Raw genomic sequence first — 23,150 nt, forward strand, 5'->3', positions numbered from 1 at the left:
GTAGTATCGCATACTAAGCTTTGGAAAGAGCCTCTCCTTTCCCTTTTTCTTTCTCAGGTGTCCCTTGTCAAAACGTAAGAGCACCCAATCATCCTTCTTCAATTTCAAGTCGCAACGATGGCGATCCGCTGCCTTTTTCTGTCGTTCTTGAGATTTCTGCAAAGTCTCGCGAACCTTGGCAAAAGCCGTATCTAAGTCTCGCGTATATTCATCCGCTTCAAAAATCTTACCTTTCATGCTTAGGAAGGGTGGAACCTTCACAGCACCTTCAACAATCTCAAATGGCGCCTTCCCCGTCGAAGAGTGTATCGTGTTGTTGTAGGCAAATTCCGCCAAAGGTAGGTACTTTTCCCATTGAGTCTTTTGATCCGAGATATAAGACTGCAATAAATCTAAAACCACTGAATTGGCAATCTCAGATTGCCCGTCAGTCTGCGGGTGGAACGATGACGAGAACTGCAACCGCATGCCAATGTTCTCCCAAATTGCCTTCCAAAACAAACTCATAAATTTGGGGTCCTTGTCGGAGACAATCGTCTCAGGCATGCCATGTAACTGAAGATCTGGGCCACAAATAGTGTCGCTAAGTGATCCTTTTTGACTGTTTTCTTCACTGGAATGAAATGAGCCTTTGTTTGCTTAATCTGTCAATAACAGTCCAGATACCATCGTGACCACTCTGTGTTCTCGGGAGATAAAAATGAAATGCATTGCAATACTTTCCCAGGGGCGAGTGGATATGGGTAAAGGCTGTAACAATCCCTGTGCTTTATGCCTGTCAAACTTGACCTTGCCCCCTTTTGGTATTTCTTTATGTATTATTCACTTTAAAGTACAAGAGTGGTTCGGGTCTCACTCTCAGACTCTGCGTCCAGATGCTCTGCAGAGTGGGAGCCCAAACCACATATTTAAATTACAAGGGATGCCAAAAGCAGAGCCCCGAAAAGCTTCAAATCAAAAGCCTAAAAATATAAGGAAAGGCTGTTTCCTCTCTCAAGCTCTCTTGAGCTTTTGAAAATAAAGCAAATATTTTCTCTCTTTCTATCTCAATTTGGGTAGAGCAAAAGCTGTTTCTTCCTAGCGCAAAATCCGGAAAGCTTCCGTACGGTGCCATGTCATCATGTCAGTGCTTTTTCCGGGTTCAGCCCTGCTGCCCTAGGGTTAGGGATAGGGTTTTTGGCAGGTTTTAGGGTTTGCAGGTTTTAGGGTTAGGGTTAGGGTATTTGGCAGATTTTAGGGTTTGCAAGTTTTAGGGTTAGGGTTTCCAGAATCAGGGTTTTCAGCAGCAGTTAGGGTTTCGGCTCTCGGGCAGACACGTCATCACTTTGTGACACTGCACACTGCACACTGCTCTCTCTCTCTTCCCTGCGTGTAGTAACGTGATGCCCCACAAGAGGACTCTTCATTTGACCTATGTACAATTGTGTAGTTTTATGCGCGTTTGCCAAGGCAAGAGCCTTCTGTACTGGAACCGGATTAGCTAATTGCTAATCCCCTTCAGGTAAGCACAGTTCCATCGCAAAGGAATGCGCAAACGGAGAGTTTCTCGCGTGAAAACTCGTCAGCTTTACAGGGAAACTGTCTCATTGCGTACGGGAGCACTCGAGACACGCATAGGCATGCTCGCCCCGCTCGAAACGGTCCAAAACAAAGAATTACAGCCTGCTGTGTTTTTCAGCAGGTTTAGGGTTTCGAACTCAAACTGCAGGGGAATCTCCAAGGGAGCCTTAGAAAGACCTTAGGATGTGTGTATAGGGCAGTAGGCACCTAACATTGGCAAAACAGGAAATTACAGCATGTAGAAATTGACTTGTAGCTCACTAGAAAGCTTCCATACCGCAAGGGAAAGTGTCCTTGACGTGTACTTGTGATCTTTAGGGATATTTGCGCCGTTATGTTGGCGAAATTGTGATCTTTTCGGACCAGATGCTTTTGAGTTTGAAGGCTTTTCATGTAGATTGCTTTTGGGCATAGGGCCTATTGGGCCTTTAAATACGAGGCCATGGGCTGATTCTTGGGCATGCTTATGGACGAAGGTGCAGAGGATGGAGTATCGACTTGTACTTTGATGATGCAATATAAAGAAATACCGAAAGGGGCATCAAGGTTTGGGGCCAATACTCTCTGGGGTGGAATTCTGCCACTCCGTGTCACGTGTCGTCTCTCTCTTTCAGTTCAGTTGTTATTGAAGTGCCAAAAGTCTGTTTAGTGTGTTCTTTTCTATTGGCACATGGTGCCCGTCTTGTGACAGCCTCCCTCGGCTGGTGCCCATAAGTTGGGACAACTTATGTCCGATTAGTATGCCACGTCAGCAGTTTGTGACATACCCCTCTCTTGAAAGAATTGTAATTGCCCTCGATTACGTTCGTGAAAACAGACAGAAGACATAAAACAAGTTTGGTAGACACTGACTCTAAGTACTCATGTACTAGACGACACAAATCTAGCACTTGCACAAAGACGGCTATTAGTGCACATTGAGATCATACTCAAATCAAACCACTGTAACAGGCTTGGACACTCCAAGCGAGAAATCAATAGCAACACACGAACAAAAACTTCAAAATCAATGAACTTTGTGAGTCCATACGGCCCGGCATAGTTCCGTGCCCAGAGGTATTGGCCCCAAAGTTCGGTGCCCCTTTCGGTATTTCTTTATCATTAATCATTGCCAAGTACAACTCCCAAGGGACCTCTGCTCGCAAACTTCCCGTCCAGATGCTCTGCAGAGTAAGGCCCCAAGGGCTCTTATAAACAACACATGGGATGAGAGAGGAGAGCACGGGAGAGAGGGAGAGCATGAGAGAAGTGGCATCCAATGTATTATGTCATTATGTCACATGGGCTTCATGTCACATATGGAAGGGGGAGCATCTAAAGCTCAAGGAGCCCCAACACATAGAGTCCAATGTGCCTAAACTGCTTGAATTTGCACCCCAAAACGGCCCTAAAAGGTGTGCTCAACGGTCCCTAGTCGATAGTCAAAAACTGCCAAAGGCTAGAAACGATTGCATAAAAACTAACCGTACGGAACGTACAAGATGGGATGGGTCCGGCCGAACGAAACGAAACGTTCAGCAAATCGTACGAGAACTACCCCGAACTCACAACGGCGGGAACTCTGGGTCGTTGCTTTGCTTCGCCCCTTGGTCGAATGCTAGAGGAAGAGCCTAGCCCACGTATCTAAAGGCCCTTGGCCTCTTGTGGCCTCCAAAAGCTAACGCAAACAACAACCAACGCTTTTCATGGAATTCTGTATTGCCACGTCATCGTGCCGTCAACGCACAGTCTGCTACTTTAGCCCGTCAGTGTAAAATCCGGAGGTTCCGGACAGCTGTTGCCACGTCATCAGTTTGCTACACAAAAGGGATCTTGTGTGTGTGTAGGTCTCGCTTTATTTTATTATAGCCTTTAGGCACTTGGGCCCCATAAGTTGGTGACACTTCATTATTATTTGGCCCACACAGCGAGGATCTGTAAGTTGGTAAACACCTTGTCTTCTTATGCTTCTTCTAGGATTTAGGCCCCTTGGCTGGGATCAGCAGGTTGGCTCAGGTCTTCAGTGGCTTGACATGTCTGCAGTTTGTGATAGTGATTGAGTAGATGGACACAATCATTCAGTGCGTCTTGACCTTCACGCGAAAATTGTAATGTGCAGCAAAAGTGATTGGTGGTGAATGCTTTGGATGAGTGTTCAGTGCGTACTCAAGTTCCTTTTACTTCATGAGAGAGTTTCTTTTACTTTGTGGGAGAGATGTGCAAAAGACTAGATAGAGAAGAGAGAATGATACTGTGAGTGAAGGTTCTGTGAGTGATAGAGAGAGAAGAAGACTTCACATCAGATGGGTCCCAACCTCCCTCCAAGAGCCCCCCTCTCTATCACTAGAAAGGTATTTTCTTTAGATTGCACAAATGCTGATACGTTGGTCCTAGATGTTGAGATGCTTATGGGATCTTGCTGTAGGTGCTTGGATCTATGAGGCTAAGGGCTGAAAATAGAAAACTCTAGTGTATCTGACTTGGATCTGCGATTGTGACAAGGATATGGGCTGATCTGCTAATGCCGATGTTGAAGGTGCTGATGGTAGATGGGGATGGCTGAAAACTGAAGAATGCTGGCTGATCTGGGCTGTAATCTGCAATAGAAACATGCTGGCCGATCTCTTGTCGGAGGATGGTGAAAACTGCTAACGCTAGGGCTGATTTGGTCTAGCGGTGTTGATTTGGTACTGCATGATGAAAAACGCTAAGGCTGAATCTGCTACTGCTGCTGATGATGGTAAAAAAACGCCTAGGTGCTTAGAAGATGCTGCTAGCCAAAACTCTAGGCTGGGTACTACTCCCTTCAACCCAAGGGCCTAGGGGTCACCTTTATATGAGATACGATTAGGTAGGAAAAGCCCCAATAAAAACCCTACGGCTGGGATGAATATTGGCCTGATGTCACTCATTAATAATTCACTGAACCCTTAATAATAGGTGCTTTACATGCAGTTAAAACTACCTAGGCTTGGTACTATGCTAGACTATGGAAAAACTCCCCATTGCCTACACCTAGTTGAAGTGCATGGACATGCATGTGTTGTGTACAAGCTCTCAAGGGTGCCATAACACTTCCTAGGCTGTCCTAAACCCAGAAGTAGGAGTTAGCTTGTCCACATGCACATAGGGTTAGCTCTGCACGTGACAAAACCTAATTATAAAACTCGGCACATTTGGTCACTTTCAATGGGGACTTGTTTTGCAGAGCCCAATGTGGCATGCATAATCACACAACCGCACATTGTTGGTCTGGCTTTGCCAAATTTTCACCAAGTGGAATTAGAGAAAGGCGTTGTATCAGAAGTGAGGATTTATATAAGAAGTGAGAATTTAAATTTATATGGATTCTGGAAAATGTACAGCTTACTTTAATATTTTCTTATCACAGTGATAATGTCATGTTGACTTCTATTTAGTTTTATTTTTGCAGGCTTGAGCAAGTTGAATTCCAACAAGCAACTGAAAGCATGTACTCCTCAGTCCATGCAAGTAGTGGTATAAGCACCTTGCAAGATTTTGTAAAGACCGAATCAGCACAGAAGCAACTTTTGGAAAAGACAAGGCTTCTCCAAAATGTTTTGGATGGCATGGGCTATTCTAGAAAAGAAATACAGTAAGTATTTCTTTGTTATTTGATTTGGGGCTTACTTTGTTGTTCAACTTGTAAGTGTATAATCTGAATGAATCTGCACAACTCGTATTCAACAGCCTCTCACAGTGAAAATCGCAAGCACCTAAGGCCACTTGAAAAGTTTGGAATCCTGCTGCTGCACATGCCTTTTTCTGCAGATAGTGATTGATGTAGTAGATGTTCTTGCTGGTATAACTCCTTAGATTATTTCGGAAACTCAGTAAAGTCTCTGGCAGTGGTGGCCTAATAAATTTTGCACTTGGCTCTTTGGCCTCAGCAGAACACTGAAACATTCAACCGTTTGGGTAGTTGATTGCTTAAAGCAAGAAGACAGGATCTTTGCATGTGTGTATTGTGTCGCAGAAATCACAGATAATGAGACTCTTTATTGACCTAGGAGTATATCCTTTAGTATGGGTGGATCAGGGTTGATGCTACCCTCGGCATGGTGATATCACCATGTCACAACAAATTTATTTTAGCTGCATGAATGTGTTCACTTTAGAATCATTCTTTAGGTTTTCAAGCAGACAATGGTGCAAAACTGGATGAACACTGTTGCATGCACATTAGAGGACTTCATCATGAGAACTTTGATCGTTGATAAAAGAATGAGAACTATTAATCAAAAAAGACCTTTTTTGGGCAACTTCTTTGTGCAGGCAGTGGTAACTCATGAAAGTTGTTACAATAGCTACAGTGGCTTATGAAAGTAGACGTCTTAAAGATGTAGAATTGCATGCCTCGATCTACGAGATGGAACTTATGGCTGTGATTCACGCTTTGTCTACCTGGAAGCATTATCTTCTAGGAGTGGATTTTGTGATCAAAACCGATCATCAGAGTTCGCGGTATTTCGTTAGGCAACGGAAATTATCAGAGAAGGAGATGAGATGGGCCAACTTTTTGTCCATGTTTCACTTCCATATCCCTTATACAGATGGGAGTAAGAACGTGGATGCAGATGCATTGTATAGATGGCCTAGGGTGAATGCAGTTACTTTTGTGTATCACCAAGAACTGGAACTGTCACGGGGACGGGCAGTACGTGCCAACGGAAAAGAATAGACCGAACAACTCTAAGCGCTTCAAATAACAATTGAACTGAAAGAGATGCACAACACACGAGATGGGGAGTGGCGGAGTTCCACCCCAAGAGAGCATTGACCCCAAACGTTGGCGCCCCTTTCGGTATTTCTTTATATTGCTTGAACTCAACACAATGCCGATACTCCAAGCTTTGCACCTTCATCCGAAAGAGTGCCAGAGAATGAGCCCTTGGATATTTTAAGACCCTTGGCCTCTGAAAAGCAGTTACATGAAAAGCATCACTCAAAAGCATCTCGCTCAAAAGTTGCCAGCGCGTTTTGTGGAAATCCATACAGCTGCCACGTCATCAACGTAAAACGTGAAAATTCGGACAAGTGCCACGTCAGCATATCAACGTAATTTTCAGTCGTCCGTACAGCTGCCACATCATCATCTTTTACACAATTCCTGTGTGTGTGAGAGTGGATCTTGTTTTATCTTTAGGTTACTTGGGCCCCATCGAACGGGGCCCCATAAGTTGGTGGGAACTTCTTCTGCTGCTGCTTCTTAGGGTTTAGGCCCCTCGTGTCACAAAGTGATGACGTGTCTGCCCGTTAGCATGCGGGAAACCCTAACCTTGACTGCTACTGAAAACCCTAATTATGGAAACCCTAACCCTAAAACTTGCAAACCCTAAAATCTGCTCAAAACCCTAACCCTAACCCTAACCCTAACCCTAAAATCTGCCATAAACCCTAACCCTAACCCTAAGGTATCAGGCTGAAACTCCCGGAAAATGCACTGGCCTGCTGACGTGGCACTGTACGGCAGTTTTCCAGCTTTTTGCGGCAGTTGCTTTATTTTCTCTACGCAATTGCCAAGAGAGAGAGAGAGAGAGAGAGAGAGAGAGAGAGAGAGAGAGAGAGAGAGAGAGAGAGAGAGAGAGAGAGAGAGAGAGAGAGAGAGAGAGAGAGAGAGAGAGAGAGAGAGAGAATTCCATTGCTTTTATTTTATTAAAAGCTCTACAGGGAGAGCTTGTGAGAGAAAAGAGTTTTGCTTTATTTTTAAGCTTTTGGGGCTCTGCTTTTGGAATCCCTTGTAATCGATAAATAAATGGTGAGGGCTTACACTCTGCAGAGCATCTGGACGCAGAGTTTGAGAGTTCAGAGAAGGAATTAGAAGAGGTGGTTGATGCACGTATTGCTCAGCTTTTTGACGCGCAGAAGAAAGCCAAAAAGCGCGGCAAAAAGTAGTAGAAAGGCACTGACTTCCCGGGTTATTTGGGTCGTCAGTCGACATTTGATAAAGCGAAGAAATAGGGGAAGCATGTCCGATTTGAAGAAGTACCCAGTTCTTCTCTTATTCTTCTTCTGACAGTTCTTCTAGCTCTTCATATTCGAGCGAAGAAGACAGAAAAGGCAAAAAGCAAAGCAAGAAACAACGCTTCGGAAAGCGCAAGAAAAAGGCAAAGAAGATCAAATCTCGCCCAGTGAGTGACAGTTCTACAGACGACTCGTCTACAGACATAGTTCAGACTCCGATGACGGAAAATTTTATGCGAACAAGAAGAATTTTCATAAAGCCAACCAGTATGACTTTCTGGAAGATAAAAGCAAGAAAGTCCGGAGTTTAAGGAAGGTGGACAGTCGATCAAATTTGACACTTTTTCAGGATACAAAGATGCTTCGAAGGCTTTGTCTTTTATACAGCAGTTTAACATCGCTTTCGCAGGAGGACGCTACTCAGAGCACTCCAAGATTCGGAGAGTTGCCTCTTACTCTAAGGGGAATGCTCGAACTTGGTGGTCCACGCTTCTTTTAAACAAGACTGCGCCAGTTAAATGGCTGAAATTTAAGAAGCTTTTTATTTCTTCTTGGTTGACGCAAGAGTATGAACGCAATATATGAGTTGCTTGGAACCATCTTTGGATGACCAAGAGAGATACAATGGATGCTTATTGTGAGAGATTCTGGAGCTCTTTTCTACCCGCCTCTTCACTCAAAAAGATTTCGTTCAGAGAACAGATTGAGCGGTTCACCTTGGGTCTACCTACAGAGATCCGAGATCACTACTTGGAACAGAAGTCAGCTTCTATTCAGGAGTTGATGAGTCATGCGAAGCGGGGATTTGCCATTCACTCTGGCAGTCTAACCTACCCCACCGATGAGGTCATGACACAACGAGCCGAACAGACTTCAGGGAATGAAAGTAGAAAGAGAGAGCAACCCAAAGAAGAAGGATGCACGACCCAAGCTTACTCCTCAGGAGAGAGCTTGCTTCATTAGGGAGGGGATGAAACCGGCCTGTTCAATCCAAAAAGGGCGGTAGACTTTACTTCAAACCTTGATTTAGCTTTCACCCATTATTAGTCGTCTATTTTACCTGTACTTTCAAGACACAACAAAGGGGAAAGGGATACAGGCTGCGAGATTGCACCTGTATGAGTAGACAGACACCAGATTGGCCCCTAATTCAGGCGCCCCTTTCGGTATTTCTTTATTGTTCAAAAGAGGGAATAAACGCTGTGGTTCCCTACAAGTTGCCCTGCACAAACTCGGCTGAATTTCCACTGTTCTGGCCTGATTTCGGCAGCATAACTGTACTAGGACACTTCACAGTCAATATTCCCACGCATTGAATGACTTTCCCGACGCATACGGGCACTTTGCAAAACCTGGCGAGAATCTGCAGCACGCTGAATTCTCTGTTTTCAGCCCTGAAAATACGCCAGATCACCTGTACAGCGGTCCCCTTGCGTCCCCGAACCTCCTGGGGGTATTAGGGTCCGTTTAGGGACAAAACCCTAAACCTGCAAAAATACACAGCAGGCTGTAATTCACTGTTTCGGGCTCTGTTTCGCATCGAGTCGCATCCGTAGCAAGTCCTCGAGCTCCCGCACCTGTAGGGCTACTTGCCCTTTGAATCGGACGAGATTTCTGGCGTGAAACCTCTCCGAATTCACCTGTACCTGCGGGGGGATTAGCGGCTAGCTAATCCACTACCTGTGCAAGAGGCTCTTGCCTCGGCAATCGCGCATGAACCCACACAACTGTACGTTGGTCAAATGAAGAGCCCACTAGAGGGGCATAACATACTGCCAAAGGGGAGAGAGAGGGCAGTGCGTAGCTTGCAGGGTATCACTCCTGGCACCGCACTGTGCATAAGAGGGAAAGCAAGCACTCCATAGCTCTTAACCTGTGACAAATCTGAAAATGAGCCTCTCCCATTCCTAAATTCAGCGCCACTTCTTGTTGCATGAGGCAAGTGCACCAGAAGGTGCCACTTGGCACATTTATAAGCATTTTCCCGTTTCGGGGTTGCCGTCTAAAAATATCCCAACCGGTTGCCCAGTTGACTTCTTAGCAGAGCAAGAAAATGTTCCCCTTGTCATTCCGGAGGTAATGACGTCAACACATTTTCTGGTCCCAAAATAGCAGTTCCCTAAATTTTAGGAGATGCTGCCATTGTATCTTTCTAGGTCATCCGACCCTCTTTGTACATTGCGGCCACATCCAGAACTGAAATGTAGCCTCTGTAGCAAAGGATTCCACTTTGGCTAGTCAATGACCCCACTTTGGCTAACCATAGTCTTTGTCCAACCTTAGTGCTCTCTTGCCCTTAGGCCTGGACTCCCTCTGGACAGTTCCACACTAGCTATGCAACGCAGGGCAATTAGATTTCCCGAGGGGTGTTTCCAAAAAGTGAAAGTAAATAGATAATAAGAAAGAAATCAACAAAAAGGATAGATAGTAGTCACACGCTGGTGACATACCCCCCTTCTTGAAATCAGAAACGTCCTCGTTTGCATCTATGTCGTACATGCTTACTGTCAACACTGATGTATTCAACACCTGTCGACACATGTACGAGACATACATGCTCATTGTCAACCCTGGTGTATTCAACACCTCGTCGACTCATGTATTGCCTGCGTGTGAACCCTGTCCCAATGACATAGTGGTAGCTGCGCACTCTGCCATTGCTTTGAGTCACTAACTTTCCAATGACAAAATGGTAGCTGCACATTTTGCCACTGTCTTATAGTACACGTTGGATCCCGTAACACTTTCGAGCATACCCAAACTGACAGTTTAAGAATGCAGTTACACATGTACTCTTCAATAGAAGCAATCACTGTATCCTTGACAAACTGACAAGAAATACTCACTTCTATAGCACTAACCAAACTTTTGGACATTCCATAAGAGCAATTGCCAAACTGACAATCTGTACAGCTCTAACATTCATGTAACAGGTATTTGATTTGAGCTCACTTTAAATACCATGTACATCATTTGTTTTAGAAGCCATTGTCACACTGACAATCCATGTAGCTGTGAAACTCAAGGGGTCAAGGTAGGTTGCAAATCGAAGGCTTCCAGGTAAAGTGATAACACAGTTGGTGACTTTGCAAGTTCACCTTCTTTCATCCACTTAGCATCCATTGGTGGATAGTTTCTGAACTTTACCAAGTAACGCCTAGCAACCTTGCCTTTCACTTTTCTTTCTTTGTGTGCCAAAATCTGTTCAAGGACCAAGATCTCGTCAAGTTCCTCGACTTTCGGCTGATCTTCAGTTGGCATATCTTCTGGCACATCACCCACATAGGGTCTGAGAAGACTCACATGAAACGCATTGTGAATCTTCCAACTGTCAGGCAATTTCAGCCTATATGCAACATCACTGATTATGTCGCACACTTGAAAAGGCCCATAGTAACGTATGCTGAGCTTTGGAAACAGTCTTTCCTTGCCCTTCATCTTCTTTAACCTTGCCTTTTCAAAGCGTAAAAGCACCCAATCACCAAGTGAATATACCACTTCACGACGGTGACGATCAACTGCTTTCTTTTGCTTTGCCTGAGTCCTTTCTAAGGCCACTTCGACCTTCTTGTACATTTCATCCATGTCCTGAACATACTTATCTGCTTCAAATATCTTGTCCTTTGTATGCAGTATGGGAGGAACTTTCTTGCCACCTTCAACTATCTCAAAAGGTGCCTTGCCAGTTGATGAATGCACTGTATTATTGTATGCATACTCCACCAATGGCAAATATTGCTCCCACTTTCCTTTATGCTTTGACACATAACACTTCAGCAGATCTAGGACAGTAGAATTTGCCTCTTCTGACTGCCCATCTGTTTGAGGATGAAATGACGAAGAGAATTTGAGCGTGGTGCTCATATTCTCAAACAAACCTCTCCAGAACAAACTTGTCATGCGTGGATCACGGTCGCTAACAATTGACTGTGGCATGCCATGATACTTGAAAATATTGCTCATAAACAAGCGTGCCATCTGATCTGGTTTTATCTTCTTCCTGACAGGAATAAAATGAGCCTGTTTGCTGAATCTGCAAATAATGGTCCAAATACCATCGTTTCCTGTCTGCGTTCTCGGAAGATCAAAGATAAAATCCATAGCAATACTTTCCCATGGTTTATCTGGAATAGGTAGTGGTTGCAATAACCCTGGTGCCTTTTGCCTGTCAAACTTGACCTTTTGGCATATTAGGCATTCTCGCACAAAGGCATCCACATCCCTTCTCAATGTAGGCCAATAGAAGAATGTCTCAACCGCTTTAACTGTAGCATCGATACCACGTGCCGTGCATACGGTGGGACATGACTCTCTTCCATAACTTTGCGTCGCAATGGCTTTGTGACACACAATCTGCCATGCATCATCATGAACCCGTCTTTAAGAAGATAGTGTTCATGACGTTGTCCATCCATTAGCTGCTCGAAGACCCTTGCAAAATCTTCATCATTTGCATACTGTTCTCTCATATCATCAAGTTCATGATGATAAGGAATCGACACAGCTGAAATTTGTGGCTTCCTTGACAAGGCATCAGCCACAACGTTCTTCTTGCCTTCTACATGCACAATCTGAAAATGGAACATGGACAAGATATTTGCCCATCGCATATGCTTCTCAGATAACTTTGTTTGTGTCAAGAAGTATCGCAAGGTCTGATGGTCCGTTTGGACAACAAAGTCCGCACCTAGCAGGTAGTGTTTCCAACTTAAGAGCGCATGAATCACAGCCAGTAACTCTTTCTCATAGACCTGCATGGTCATCTCTCGCCCTTGCAAAATTCTGCTCTCATAGGCTACTACGCTGCCATCTTGCATTAGCACTGCACCAATGCTACTACCGCAGGCATCACACTGGACCACAAATGACTTCCTAAGATCTGGCAACACAATGACTGGATCTGAAGTCATCTTTTTCTTTAAGAGATTAAAAGCTGAAATCTCTTTCTGTGTCCATCTAAAGGTGACTGCCTTCTTTTGAAGAGCATGTAAAGGTGAAGCAATCTCAACGAAATTTCGGATAAACCTTCTATAATAGGAGCATAGTCCCAAGAAGCTTCGGACATCTTGCACCGTCTTCAAATTTGGCCATGACTTGATCGCTTCAACTTTTGCAGGATCCATTCTGACACCATCCTTTGAGACAATGTGTCCCAGAAAGTGAATCTCTTCCAAAAAAAACTCACTTTTCTTTGCATTGATGAGCAACCTATGACTGCGTAGCTCTTTGAACACAATGGCCAAGTGATGCCTATGCTCCTCTGCATTCTTTGAGTAGACTATCATGTCATCAAAGAATGTACCAACAAACTGCTGGTGTGGACGGAAAATTCTGTCCATCATCCTATTGAACATAGCAGGAGCATTTGTGAGACCAAAGGGCATCACTAAAAATTCGTAAAGGCCAAACGTCGTTCTAAAAGCAGTCTTGTGCACATCCTCTGAACTAATGCGAATCTGATGGTACCCACTCTTTAGATCTATCCTGCTAAACATAGCTACTCCTTCTAATTTGTCCATAATATCATCAATTCTAGGTATAGGGAACCTATTCTTGATGGTATTCTTGTTCAGTGCACGGCAGTCGATGCACATACGCCATGAGCCATCCTTTTTCTGCACCAACAACACTGGAGAACAGAATGGAGATGAACTGGGCTGAATCAGCCCCTTTTCTAACAGCTCTTGTACTTGGCCCATTATCTCTTTCTGCTGAGCCGCACTAACCCTGTACGGAGGCTTATTTGGTGGGCTACTGCATGGCACCAAATCTATCGCATGGTCCTCGGGTCTCTCTGGCGGTAATTGAGACGGTAATGAATCGGAAAAACAGTCACTGTACTGTTGTAAAAACATTGACCTTTCTTTATCTAGCACAGATAAATTTGATTCATCACAATCTGACACTTCACGTGCAAAAACCAAGTACGCAGAAAGATGCTTTTTCATTACAGAAGTAATAGCAGAAGCTGATACAGTAGGAATAGACTCCCCTTTAAGCTTTACATCCAGAACATGAGTCTTTCCCCTGCTCTGTACAGTGATCATTTTGTTGTAGGCATCCATGATTCCCTGTACACGAAACAACCAAGGAATACCTAACAACACATCACATCCGTCCAGTGGCATGATGTAAAATTCTTCAGCATCTACATAGGACTGGATATGTAGACGCAACTTTCCAATGATGGGTGTCACAGCCTCTGTATGGCCAGGACATGCCAAACCTGCCTCTGTTGTATACCCCATCTCTTCAGGTCTGATTCCCAACTTTGAAGCCAATTCTGGGGAAATAAAGTTGGCTTTGGCACCTGGATCAAAGAAGATAAGCACTGTTTGATCCCTGACCTTTCCCCATGCTCTGCAAAGCTCACTTGCATCTGAATTTGGCTTGTCGCCCACCATATCTGGCACTAGACCAGCCATGGGCTTCTTTCCTTTCCTGTCTTCCTTGTCATTAGAATCAGTTGGCCTTTTCTTTGTAGGACAGTTGTAAGCAATGTGGCCAGGCTGCTCACATATAAAGCATTTGTTCTCTGTCCTCAGGACCTTCTTTTGCTCTTCTGACTTGCGAGGAGAACGTCTTTTCCATTTCTTCGCTGGTCCTTTTTCTGGTTCAGCCGTAGCTTTGTCTTTCCCTGCGTTGGCTGACTCCTGAGTTCTTTTAGGAGCCTCATTGGGAACGTGCTTCTTGGCTGAATTTTTCTTGCCTGATCCTGCCTTGACGCCAGTGTTAAATTCACAATCTTCTCCCTTGAGCAAACCATTGCCAGTGTTTGCTACCTCGATGAGCTGCGTCAAAGTAGTGACTTTTGTCTTCGTGCAGTACTTTCTCAATCCTTTAGGTAGACCACAACAGTATTTTTCAATCTGTTCTGTCAATGGCACAAACCTATAGGAAGTTACTGGAAGTAGAGCTTTCCAAAACTTCCGATTGTAATCATGCAGATTCTTGCAAGTAGCATCATTAAGCTGGTGCCATTCTGTCATGACATCTGCTTCGAAATCATCAGATAACCATGCTACTGGAAAAATCTGCTTGAAGTAAATCCATGTGGACGGAGCTTGCCCTTGAAGCAATAAAGTTGTCCACCATTGTCCCGCATTCCCTGTCAAGAAAGTGGTTGCCTTGCGGACCTTTGAAGCCTCTGTAAAGTTCCCCCTGCATAGGCCTTGTCAAACTGTTGGAGGAATGAGAGAGCCTTCTTCCTGTCATCAAACCCTGTAAAGGTCGTGAATGACACACCTTTGCCACCTTCTTTGTATGGAGTTGGCCTCTCGAGCGGCGTTAAATTGTCATATGGAAGTGATTGAAACATGGGAACACTATTAGGGTTCATCTGTGTTCCTTGGCCGCTATTAACTTGACTTGGAAATGGCAGCCATATCAAAATTTGCTTGGGGCATCCCAAATTGGCCCTGAGTGCTGTGAAACCCTGGTTGCATACCCATGACACTGTACATGGGGTTAGGCATCATTGTTTGAGCACCCCCGAACACTGTTCCTGGCGTGAAAAACTGATTTCTAGGTGCATGACCAGCCATGCTCTGGAATACCGATCCACCTCCAAAATAGCCAGGGTGTACTGAAGGTGGTGGGAAGACTTGTTGCATAGCCTGTAGGTTACTTCCCTGCCCATTAGAACCAGCTATAGGCTGCTGAAAGGTGGCGGGCTGAACTGGTACAGCTTGAAATACTGGCATCTCAGCCACCTGTTCTTGCACCTTAAGCATAGGTTGTGGAGACTGCATGTTCTCCGTCAAGTGTACACGTGTTTCCATTGACTGTGCGGTATGAATCACCTGTACTCGAGCCTTAACAGGCTTTTGAATATGATCCAGTGACCCAACTTGCTGAGACGGAACAGGAGGTTACGGAAAGGCTAAAAACCTTGGGTTTTGCATTACTTGTGTGAACATAGCCACAGCAGTAGCCAACTGGGTCCTGAATATATCGTCATCTGTCTGTGGTGGTCTTGAGGACTCACCCACTTCATGTGTCTGTTGACCCTGTGAAGAGGAAACCTCTTCAGGCACATCATCTGGTCTGTCAGCCATAATTGCAATTCCCCGTGTCTGGTCTATGATCCCCTGTGTCTTCAAGCCCAAAACTGACGAAGGCTCACTTCTATGGGAAAAAGTGATTTAATCCCGTTGATGGAACCATGAAACCGGCCTGTTCAATCCAAAAAGGGCGGTAGACTTTACTTCAAACCTTGATTTAGCTTTCACCCATTATTAGTCGTCTATTTTACCTGTACTTTCAAGACACAACAAAGGGGAAAGGGATACAGGCTGCGAGATTGCACCTGTATGAGTAGACAGACACCAGATTGGCCCCTAATTTAGGCGCCCCTTTCGGTATTTCTTTATTGTTCAAAAGAGGGAATAAACGCTGTGGTTCCCTACAAGCTGCCCCGTACAAACTCGGCTGAATTTCCACTGTTCCGGCCCGATTTCGGCAGCATAACTGTACTAGGACCCTTCACAGTCAATATTCCCACGCATTGAATGACTTTCCTGATGCATACGAGCACTTTGCAAAACCTGGCGAGAATGTGCAGCACGCTGAATTCTCTGTTTTCAGCCCCGAAAATGCGCCAGATCACCTCTACAGCGGTCCCCTCGCGTCCCCGAACCTCTTGGGGGTATTAGGGACCGTTTAGGGCCAAAACCCTAAACCTGCAAAAATACACAGCAGGCTGTAATTTACTGTTTCGGGCTCCGTTTCGCGTGCCGGTCGCATCCGTAGCAAGTCCTCGAGCTCCCGCACCTGTAGGGCTACTTGCCCTTTGAATCGGACGAGATTTCTGGCGTGAAACCTCTCCGAATTCACCTGTACCTGCGGGGGGATTAGCCGCTAGCTAATCCAGTACCTGTGCAAGAGGCTCTTGCCTCGGCAATCGCGCATGAACCCACACAATTGTACATTGGTCAAATGAAGAGCCCACTAGAGGGGCATAACATACTGCCAAAGGGGAGAGAGAGGGCAGTGCGTAGCGTGCAGGGCATCACTCCTGGCACCGCACTGTGCATAAGAGGGAAAGCAAGCACTCCATAGCTCTTAACTTGTGACAAATCTGAAAATGAGGCTCTCCCACTCCTAAATTCAGCGCCACTTCTTGTTGCATGAGGCAAGTGCACCAGAAGGTGCCACTTGGCACATTTATAAGCATTTTCCCGTTTCGGGGTTGCCGTCTAAAAATATCCCAACCGGTTGCCCAGTTGACTTCACGGCAGAGTAAGAAAATGTTCCCCTTGTCATTCCGGAGGTAATGACGTCAACACATTTTCAGGACCCAAAATAGCAGTTTCCTAAATTTTAGGAGATGCTGCCATTGTATCTTTCTAGGTCATCCGACCCTCTTTGTACACTGTGGCCATATCCGGAACTGAAATGTAGCCTCTGTAGCAAAGGATTCCACTTTGGCTAGTCAATGACCCCACTTTGGCTAAGCATAGTCTTTGTCCAACCTTAGTGCTCTCTTGCCCTCAGGCCTGGACTCCCTCTGGACAGTTCCACACTAGCTATGCAATGCAGGGCAGTTAGATTTCCCGAGGGGTGTTTCCAAAAAGTGAAAGTAAATAGATAATAAGAAAGAAATCAACAAAAAGGATAGATAGTAGTCACACGCTGGTGACAGGGGAAGTGCTTTGGATGCGGGGAACATGGACATGTCCTAAAAAGGCACAGAAAGAACAGAATGATAAGGAGGACGATAGGGCTGAGAGTTCGAGAGCAGCTGAGGAACGTGGAAGAAAAGGCAAGATGAAAACAGGACTGGCTCCAGATTGTGTGGGTACCGATCCCAACACCATGGACGAGAGTACAGAACTTTGCCGACCTTGGGGCAAAGTGAAAGATCAAGAGGCCCTGATTTTTTTTGATGGAGGAGCCAAGGAAAACTTCATTTCACCGGAATTGGCGGCGCGGCTCGAGATCACTCCCGATCGGATGGGACCACTTGCGGAGGTTGTTCTAGCGGCACCTGGCAGGGACGTGGCCATTACACCTGTCATTCGCAAACTTAGGTTGCATTGTCAGGGGTATTTGGGGCATGAGGACTTTTTCATAATGCCTTTGGAAGGTTGTGATGTTCTCTTAGGGATTCCCTGGTACCACAAGAACAACGCCGTGGTCGATTATCGGGCGAGGAAAGCGACATTGACTACAGAGAAGGGCAGAACCATTGTACTTGATATTAAACTGAAGGGCGAGTCTGTCCCCATTGTATCGGCTTTGGCCATTTCTAAATGAATGAAATCCAGTATGTTTGTTTACTCGATCTTTATGAAAGAATTGAGCGATAAGAATAGGACAAATATGTCTAAACTTGATAAAGAACGCCAAGATTGCTTCTCACGCCGATTGCTTCTCAGAGGGCCTACCAGGCGAGTTACCACCTGCTCGTCTTGAAGATCATACCATTGATATGATACCTGGAAGCACATCACCGAACCGCCCACCTTACCTTGTGAGCCGAGCACAAAATGAAGAGATTATGAACCAAGTGAAAGACCTGTTGGAAAAGGGTCTTGTCTAGTCTAGTACTTCACCGTATTGCTCTCCAGTGTTGTTGGTTTTGAAGAAAGACGGATCTTGGAGAATGTGCATCGATTATAGAGCTGTCAACAAAATCACCATCAAGAATAGATTTCCGATTCCTAGGATTGATGATATACTCGACAAATTACAAGGATTCTCGTGCTTTAGCAGGGTTGATCTGAAGAGTGGATATCATCAGATCAGACTCGCGTCGGGAGAAGTGTACAAGACAGGATTTCGGACGACTTTTGGGTTATTTGAGTTTTTGGTGATGCCTTTTGGCTTAACCAATGCTCCTGCGACATTTCCTCGGATGATGTACAGGATTTTTCGAGAGTACAGGCTATTTCTTGGCACTTTCTTGGACGACATCATTGTTTTCTCCAAGAATGAGGCCACAGAGATCATCTGCTTCAAGTCTTTCAGGCATTACGAGATCACCAGTTAGTGATAAATGCAAAGAAAAGAGAATTTTTCCTACCAGAGATACAGTTTTTTGGGACACATCGTCTCAGCAGCGGGAGTGCAAATGGATCCGGCCAAGATAGAGACTATCCGTGATTGGCCCGATTTGAAGAATGTCCATGAAGTTAGAAGCTTCTTGGGACTGTGTTCGTACTACAGGTGGTTCATTCGAAAGTTTGCAGAGATTGCTTACCCTTTCCATATCTTGACACAGAAAGGAGTCGCTTTTTCGTGGGGACCCACAGAGGTGACTGCCTTTCAGACATTGAAAGAGAAATTGACTACGGGACCAGTTTTGACTTTGCCGGACTTGCAGAAGTCATTTAAGTATATTGTGATGCTTGTGGTCGTAGTCTGGGTGCGGTCTTAATGCAACAAGGCTATGTCATTGCTTACGAGAGCCGATTGTTCTCAAGGCTGAAATTGATTTATGAGAAAGAGCTTTTGGCAGTTATCCATGCTCTTACTCAGTGGCGGCATTACCTACTCGGGGCGGATTTTACTGTCTTTACAGACCATCAGAGTTTGCGCTACTTCTTGTCACAGAAGCAGCTATCGGAAAAGCAGATGCGATGGGCGAACATCTTGTCACAGTTTCACTTCGAGCTTGTCCATGTGCAGGGACAGAAGAATGTGGTGGCAGATGCTTTGTCTCGGAAGCCGTTGGTTCTGGCTATTTCCGTGATACATCATAGGAGCCGTTGGTCCACCTTTTACGGGTCACCGTGGCATTGCTACCACCATGAAAGGGGTATAGAGATACTTCTTTTGGCCGAGACTCAAGAAGGATGTGGAAGAGTTGTGTGCAATTGCTTAGTATGCCAGAAGCTCAAGTTTGACAGGCATAAAGCACACGGATTGTTACAGCCTTTACCCATACCCACCCGCCCCTAGGAAAGTATTGCAATGGATTTCATTTTTGATCTCCCTAGAACATAGAGTGGTCACGATGGTATCTGGATTGTTATTGACAGATTTAGCAAACAGGCTCATTTCATTCCAATGAAGAAAACAGTCAAGCCGGATCACTTAGCGAGACTGTTTGTGGCCCAGATCTTCAGATTACATGGCATGCCTAAGACGATTGTCTCCGACAGAGGCCCCAGATTCACGAGTTTGTTTTGGAAGGCAATTTGGGAGAACATTGGCACGCGGTTGCAGTTCTCGTCATCGTTCCACTCGCAGACTGATGGGCAATCTGAGATTGCCAATTCAGTGGTTTTAGATTTATTGAAGTCTTATATCTTGGTGGAATTTGCCTACAATAACATGATACACTCTTCGATGGGGAAGGCGCCATTTAAGATTGTTGAAGGTGCTGCGAAGGTTCTACCCTTCCTAAGCACAAAAGATAAGATCTTTGAAGCGGATGAATATACGCGAGACTTAGATATGGCTTTTGCCAACGTTCGCAAGACTTTGCAGAAATCTCAAGAACGATAGAAAAAGGCAGCGGATCGCCATCGTCGCGACTTGAAATTGAAGGAGGATGATTGGGTGCTCTTACGTTATGAGAAGGCACGCCTGAGAAAGAAAAAGGGAAAGGAGAGGCTTTTTCCCAGTGTTACCAGGGAACGGACATTTCGGGCCTTGGAACGCCGGAACGGCGTTCCGGCCGGCTGGGATTTTCTGGAACGCGTCGGAACGGAACGGCGTTCCGGCTGGAAACTGTCACCGGAACGGGACGACCGGAACGGGCTGGAACGGACCGGAACGGCTGGAACGGCCCCAACGGCCATAAACGACAGTTTTTGAAATTGAAAAAAATGACTGTTAGGTAGCCAACGGCCATTTTCAGCAGTCAAAAAAGTATATAATGCCCCCCTCCTCCCCCATTCTTCACACACTCATCAAGCCTCAAGGCCCATTCTCCCTTGCTTGAGCCTTGCTCTCAACTCTCAAGCCAAGCTCATTCTCCCTAGCTTGCTCTCAACTCTCAAGCCATAGTGTGGCGCCGCGGTATGCCTCAAGGCTCAAGCTCTCAACCTCTCTCTCTCTTGGGCTAACTTCTAAGTTCTAACCCTCAACTTTCAAGGCTCAAGGCTCAAGCTCTCACGGAATCAAGTGGCAAGTGTTATCTCTGACTACTACTCTTGCAATTATTTGAGAGCATTGTGTATGTACTATGGGCATTGTGTTTGCTCATTGTTGTTCATCTGGCTATGTACTCTGGGCGCCTCACATCCCAATCAAGTCATAATAAGGTTAAATGGTCTTCGAATCGTGTTTTTTGTGGGTATTAGAGTCAAAGGACTCTAATACTACTTGTATTCAAACACATAACGCTAAAAAAAATAATATTTGGGTGTTTTTTTAGCCTGCCGTTCCGCGCCGTTCTCGTTCCGGGCCCATTCCCGTTCCCCCGTTCCGCAGGGAGGCCCGTCGGCGTTCCCGTTCCGCGTTCCGGGTAACTCTGCTTTTTCCAAAGCTTAGTATGCGATACTACGGATCTTTCCAGATCATTGGAAACATAAATGATGTCTCCTACCGATTGAAATTGCCTGATACTTGGAGAATTCACAATGCATTTCATGCGAGTCTCTTGAAACGTTTTAAAGGTGATGTGCCTGATGAGCAACCCGAAGTGGAAGAAAACGAGGAGATCCTTGTTCTTGAACAGATTTTGGCACATAAGGATACGAAGAATAAAGGTAAAGTCCGAAGGCGATTCTTGGTTAAGTTCAAGAACTATCCTGCATTGGATGCGAAGTGGATGGAGGAGGAGGACCTGGCAGATACTCCTCAGATTTTGAAACTTTACCTCGAGGCTTTTGGTTTAGCATAGTCTACTCCAAATGGAACCCAGAATTCAGCTTGGCCGGAGATCTGGTGCAATGCGATGCACAAGAGGGGAGTCACTCCGCTCCTTTGTCAATAGATGCCTTGATTTTTATACTAGAGTCACTGATGTCTCTTTGAGCTTCAGGGATACTGAAAGCTGACAGTATTCTGCTGTTTGACTTTATGAAATGGAATTCCTGATTATGATATTGATTTGTTCTTGACTTCTTTTAAGTGCAGGAACTGATAGACAAAATGACTGCAGCATTTTGGTCTGATTGATCTCGAATAGACATGGTTGCAATAGGGGTTAGTCAATCGGACATCGATGAGGTCCCGATTGGATCTACATGCGATTGCTAGCTACATTGCCGATAAATCATGGTCTAAGATCCGAATGAATGTTGAATGTCATGTGATGTCCTGTGATGTGACTGTCGATTGATACATGTGCTAGATGTGTGTTCCTAGTACGTAGGTACTAAGAGTCAGTGTCTGCTAAGACGGTTTATTGCCTTTGTCTGTTTTACAGGCGTAATCGAGGGCGATAACAATGCTTTCAAGAGGGGGATATGTCACAAAGTGATGAGGTGTCTGCCCGTTAGCATGCGGGAAACCCTAACCTTGACTACTGCTGAAAACCCTAATCATGGAAACCCTAACCCTAAAACTTGCAAACCCTAAAATTTGCCAGAAAACCCTAACCCTAACCCTAACCCTAACCCTAATTCTAAAATCTGCCTTAAACTTTAACCCTAACCCTAGGACAGCAGGCTGAAACTCCCGAAAAATGCACTGGCCTGCTGACGTGGCACCGTACGACAGTTTTCCTGCTTTTTGCGGCAGTTGCTTTATTTTCTCTACGCAATTGCCAAGAGAGAGAGAGAGAGAGAGAATTCCATTGCTTTTATTTTATTAAAAGCTCTACAGGGAGAGCTTGTGAGAGAAAAGAGTTTTGCTTTATTTTTAAGCTTTTGGGGCTGTGCTTTTGGCATCCCTTGTAATCGATAAATAAGTGGTGAGGGCTTACACTCTGCAGAGCATCTGGACGCAGAGTCTGAGAGTGAAACCCGAACCACTCTCTTGTACTTTGAATTGATTAATACATAAAGAAATACCGAAAGGGGCGCCAGTTTTTGGGGCCAATATCTCTAGGCACGGAACTCCGCCGGGCCAATGCAAATCTATTGTGAACTGTGAACTGTTTTGAAGTGGTTATTTGATGTTGTCGTGATTGATTCTTGACTTCGGAGTGTCTAAGTCTGTTACACCTCGGCTAGGATGGGCAAGTTGGCTCCGTTCTTCAGTGGCTTGACACGTCAGCAGTTTGTGACATCTCTCCTTGAAAGAAAGCAATCGTCCGCAATTACCGTATATCTGCAAAACAACTCAAGTTAGGTCAAAAATTTTCGAGGGTTATTCTGAGGGACATTTCGAGGGACAATCTGAGTGACAATCAGTTTTCTCATTTCAGATTGGAGCTCTTGATATCGGTCGTTGGATCCCTAGAAAAATCTGATTCAATAAGGAATATTTAGTGGTTGGCACATCACAATGCAACACAAATGCTCACATATGCATGTTACAAAACACAACGAACAATGCCGTTGAGCACTCTCACGAGACAGACGGTCTGCGGTATGAAGCTACTTAGTGATTACCTCATCACTCCCCCCTCAAATAACTTAAAAAGGTCCGGGCCATGAGCTCAGAGGACTGATACAACAAAATTCTTCTCAAACCGCAGCCTGCGTCTCTTGGAGGTCCAAGCATACAATCCAATGCTCCCCAGACATCTCGTCTGCGTCGTTCGGAGGTTTTCCAGCATACAAAGA

The 23,150-nt window shown here is 45.1% G+C and overlaps 1 protein-coding gene across 1 annotated transcript in view; it reads left to right on the top strand.

Annotated features, from left to right (window-relative positions):
• Window positions 1-23,150, top strand: part of LOC147417444 (uncharacterized) — a 97,319-nt gene that overhangs the window by 39,468 nt on the left and 34,701 nt on the right. Inside the window, exon 2 of the mRNA XM_086506437.1 lies at window positions 4,973-5,155. Coding sequence (XP_086362563.1) covers window positions 4,973-5,155 — 183 coding nt within the window. The remainder of the gene's footprint in view (window positions 1-4,972; window positions 5,156-23,150) is intronic.

This window comes from Adiantum capillus-veneris, chromosome 30 (genome assembly GCF_014529385.1).
Source record: "Adiantum capillus-veneris isolate H3 chromosome 30, ASM1452938v2, whole genome shotgun sequence".
NCBI lineage: Eukaryota > Viridiplantae > Streptophyta > Polypodiopsida > Polypodiales > Pteridaceae > Adiantum > Adiantum capillus-veneris.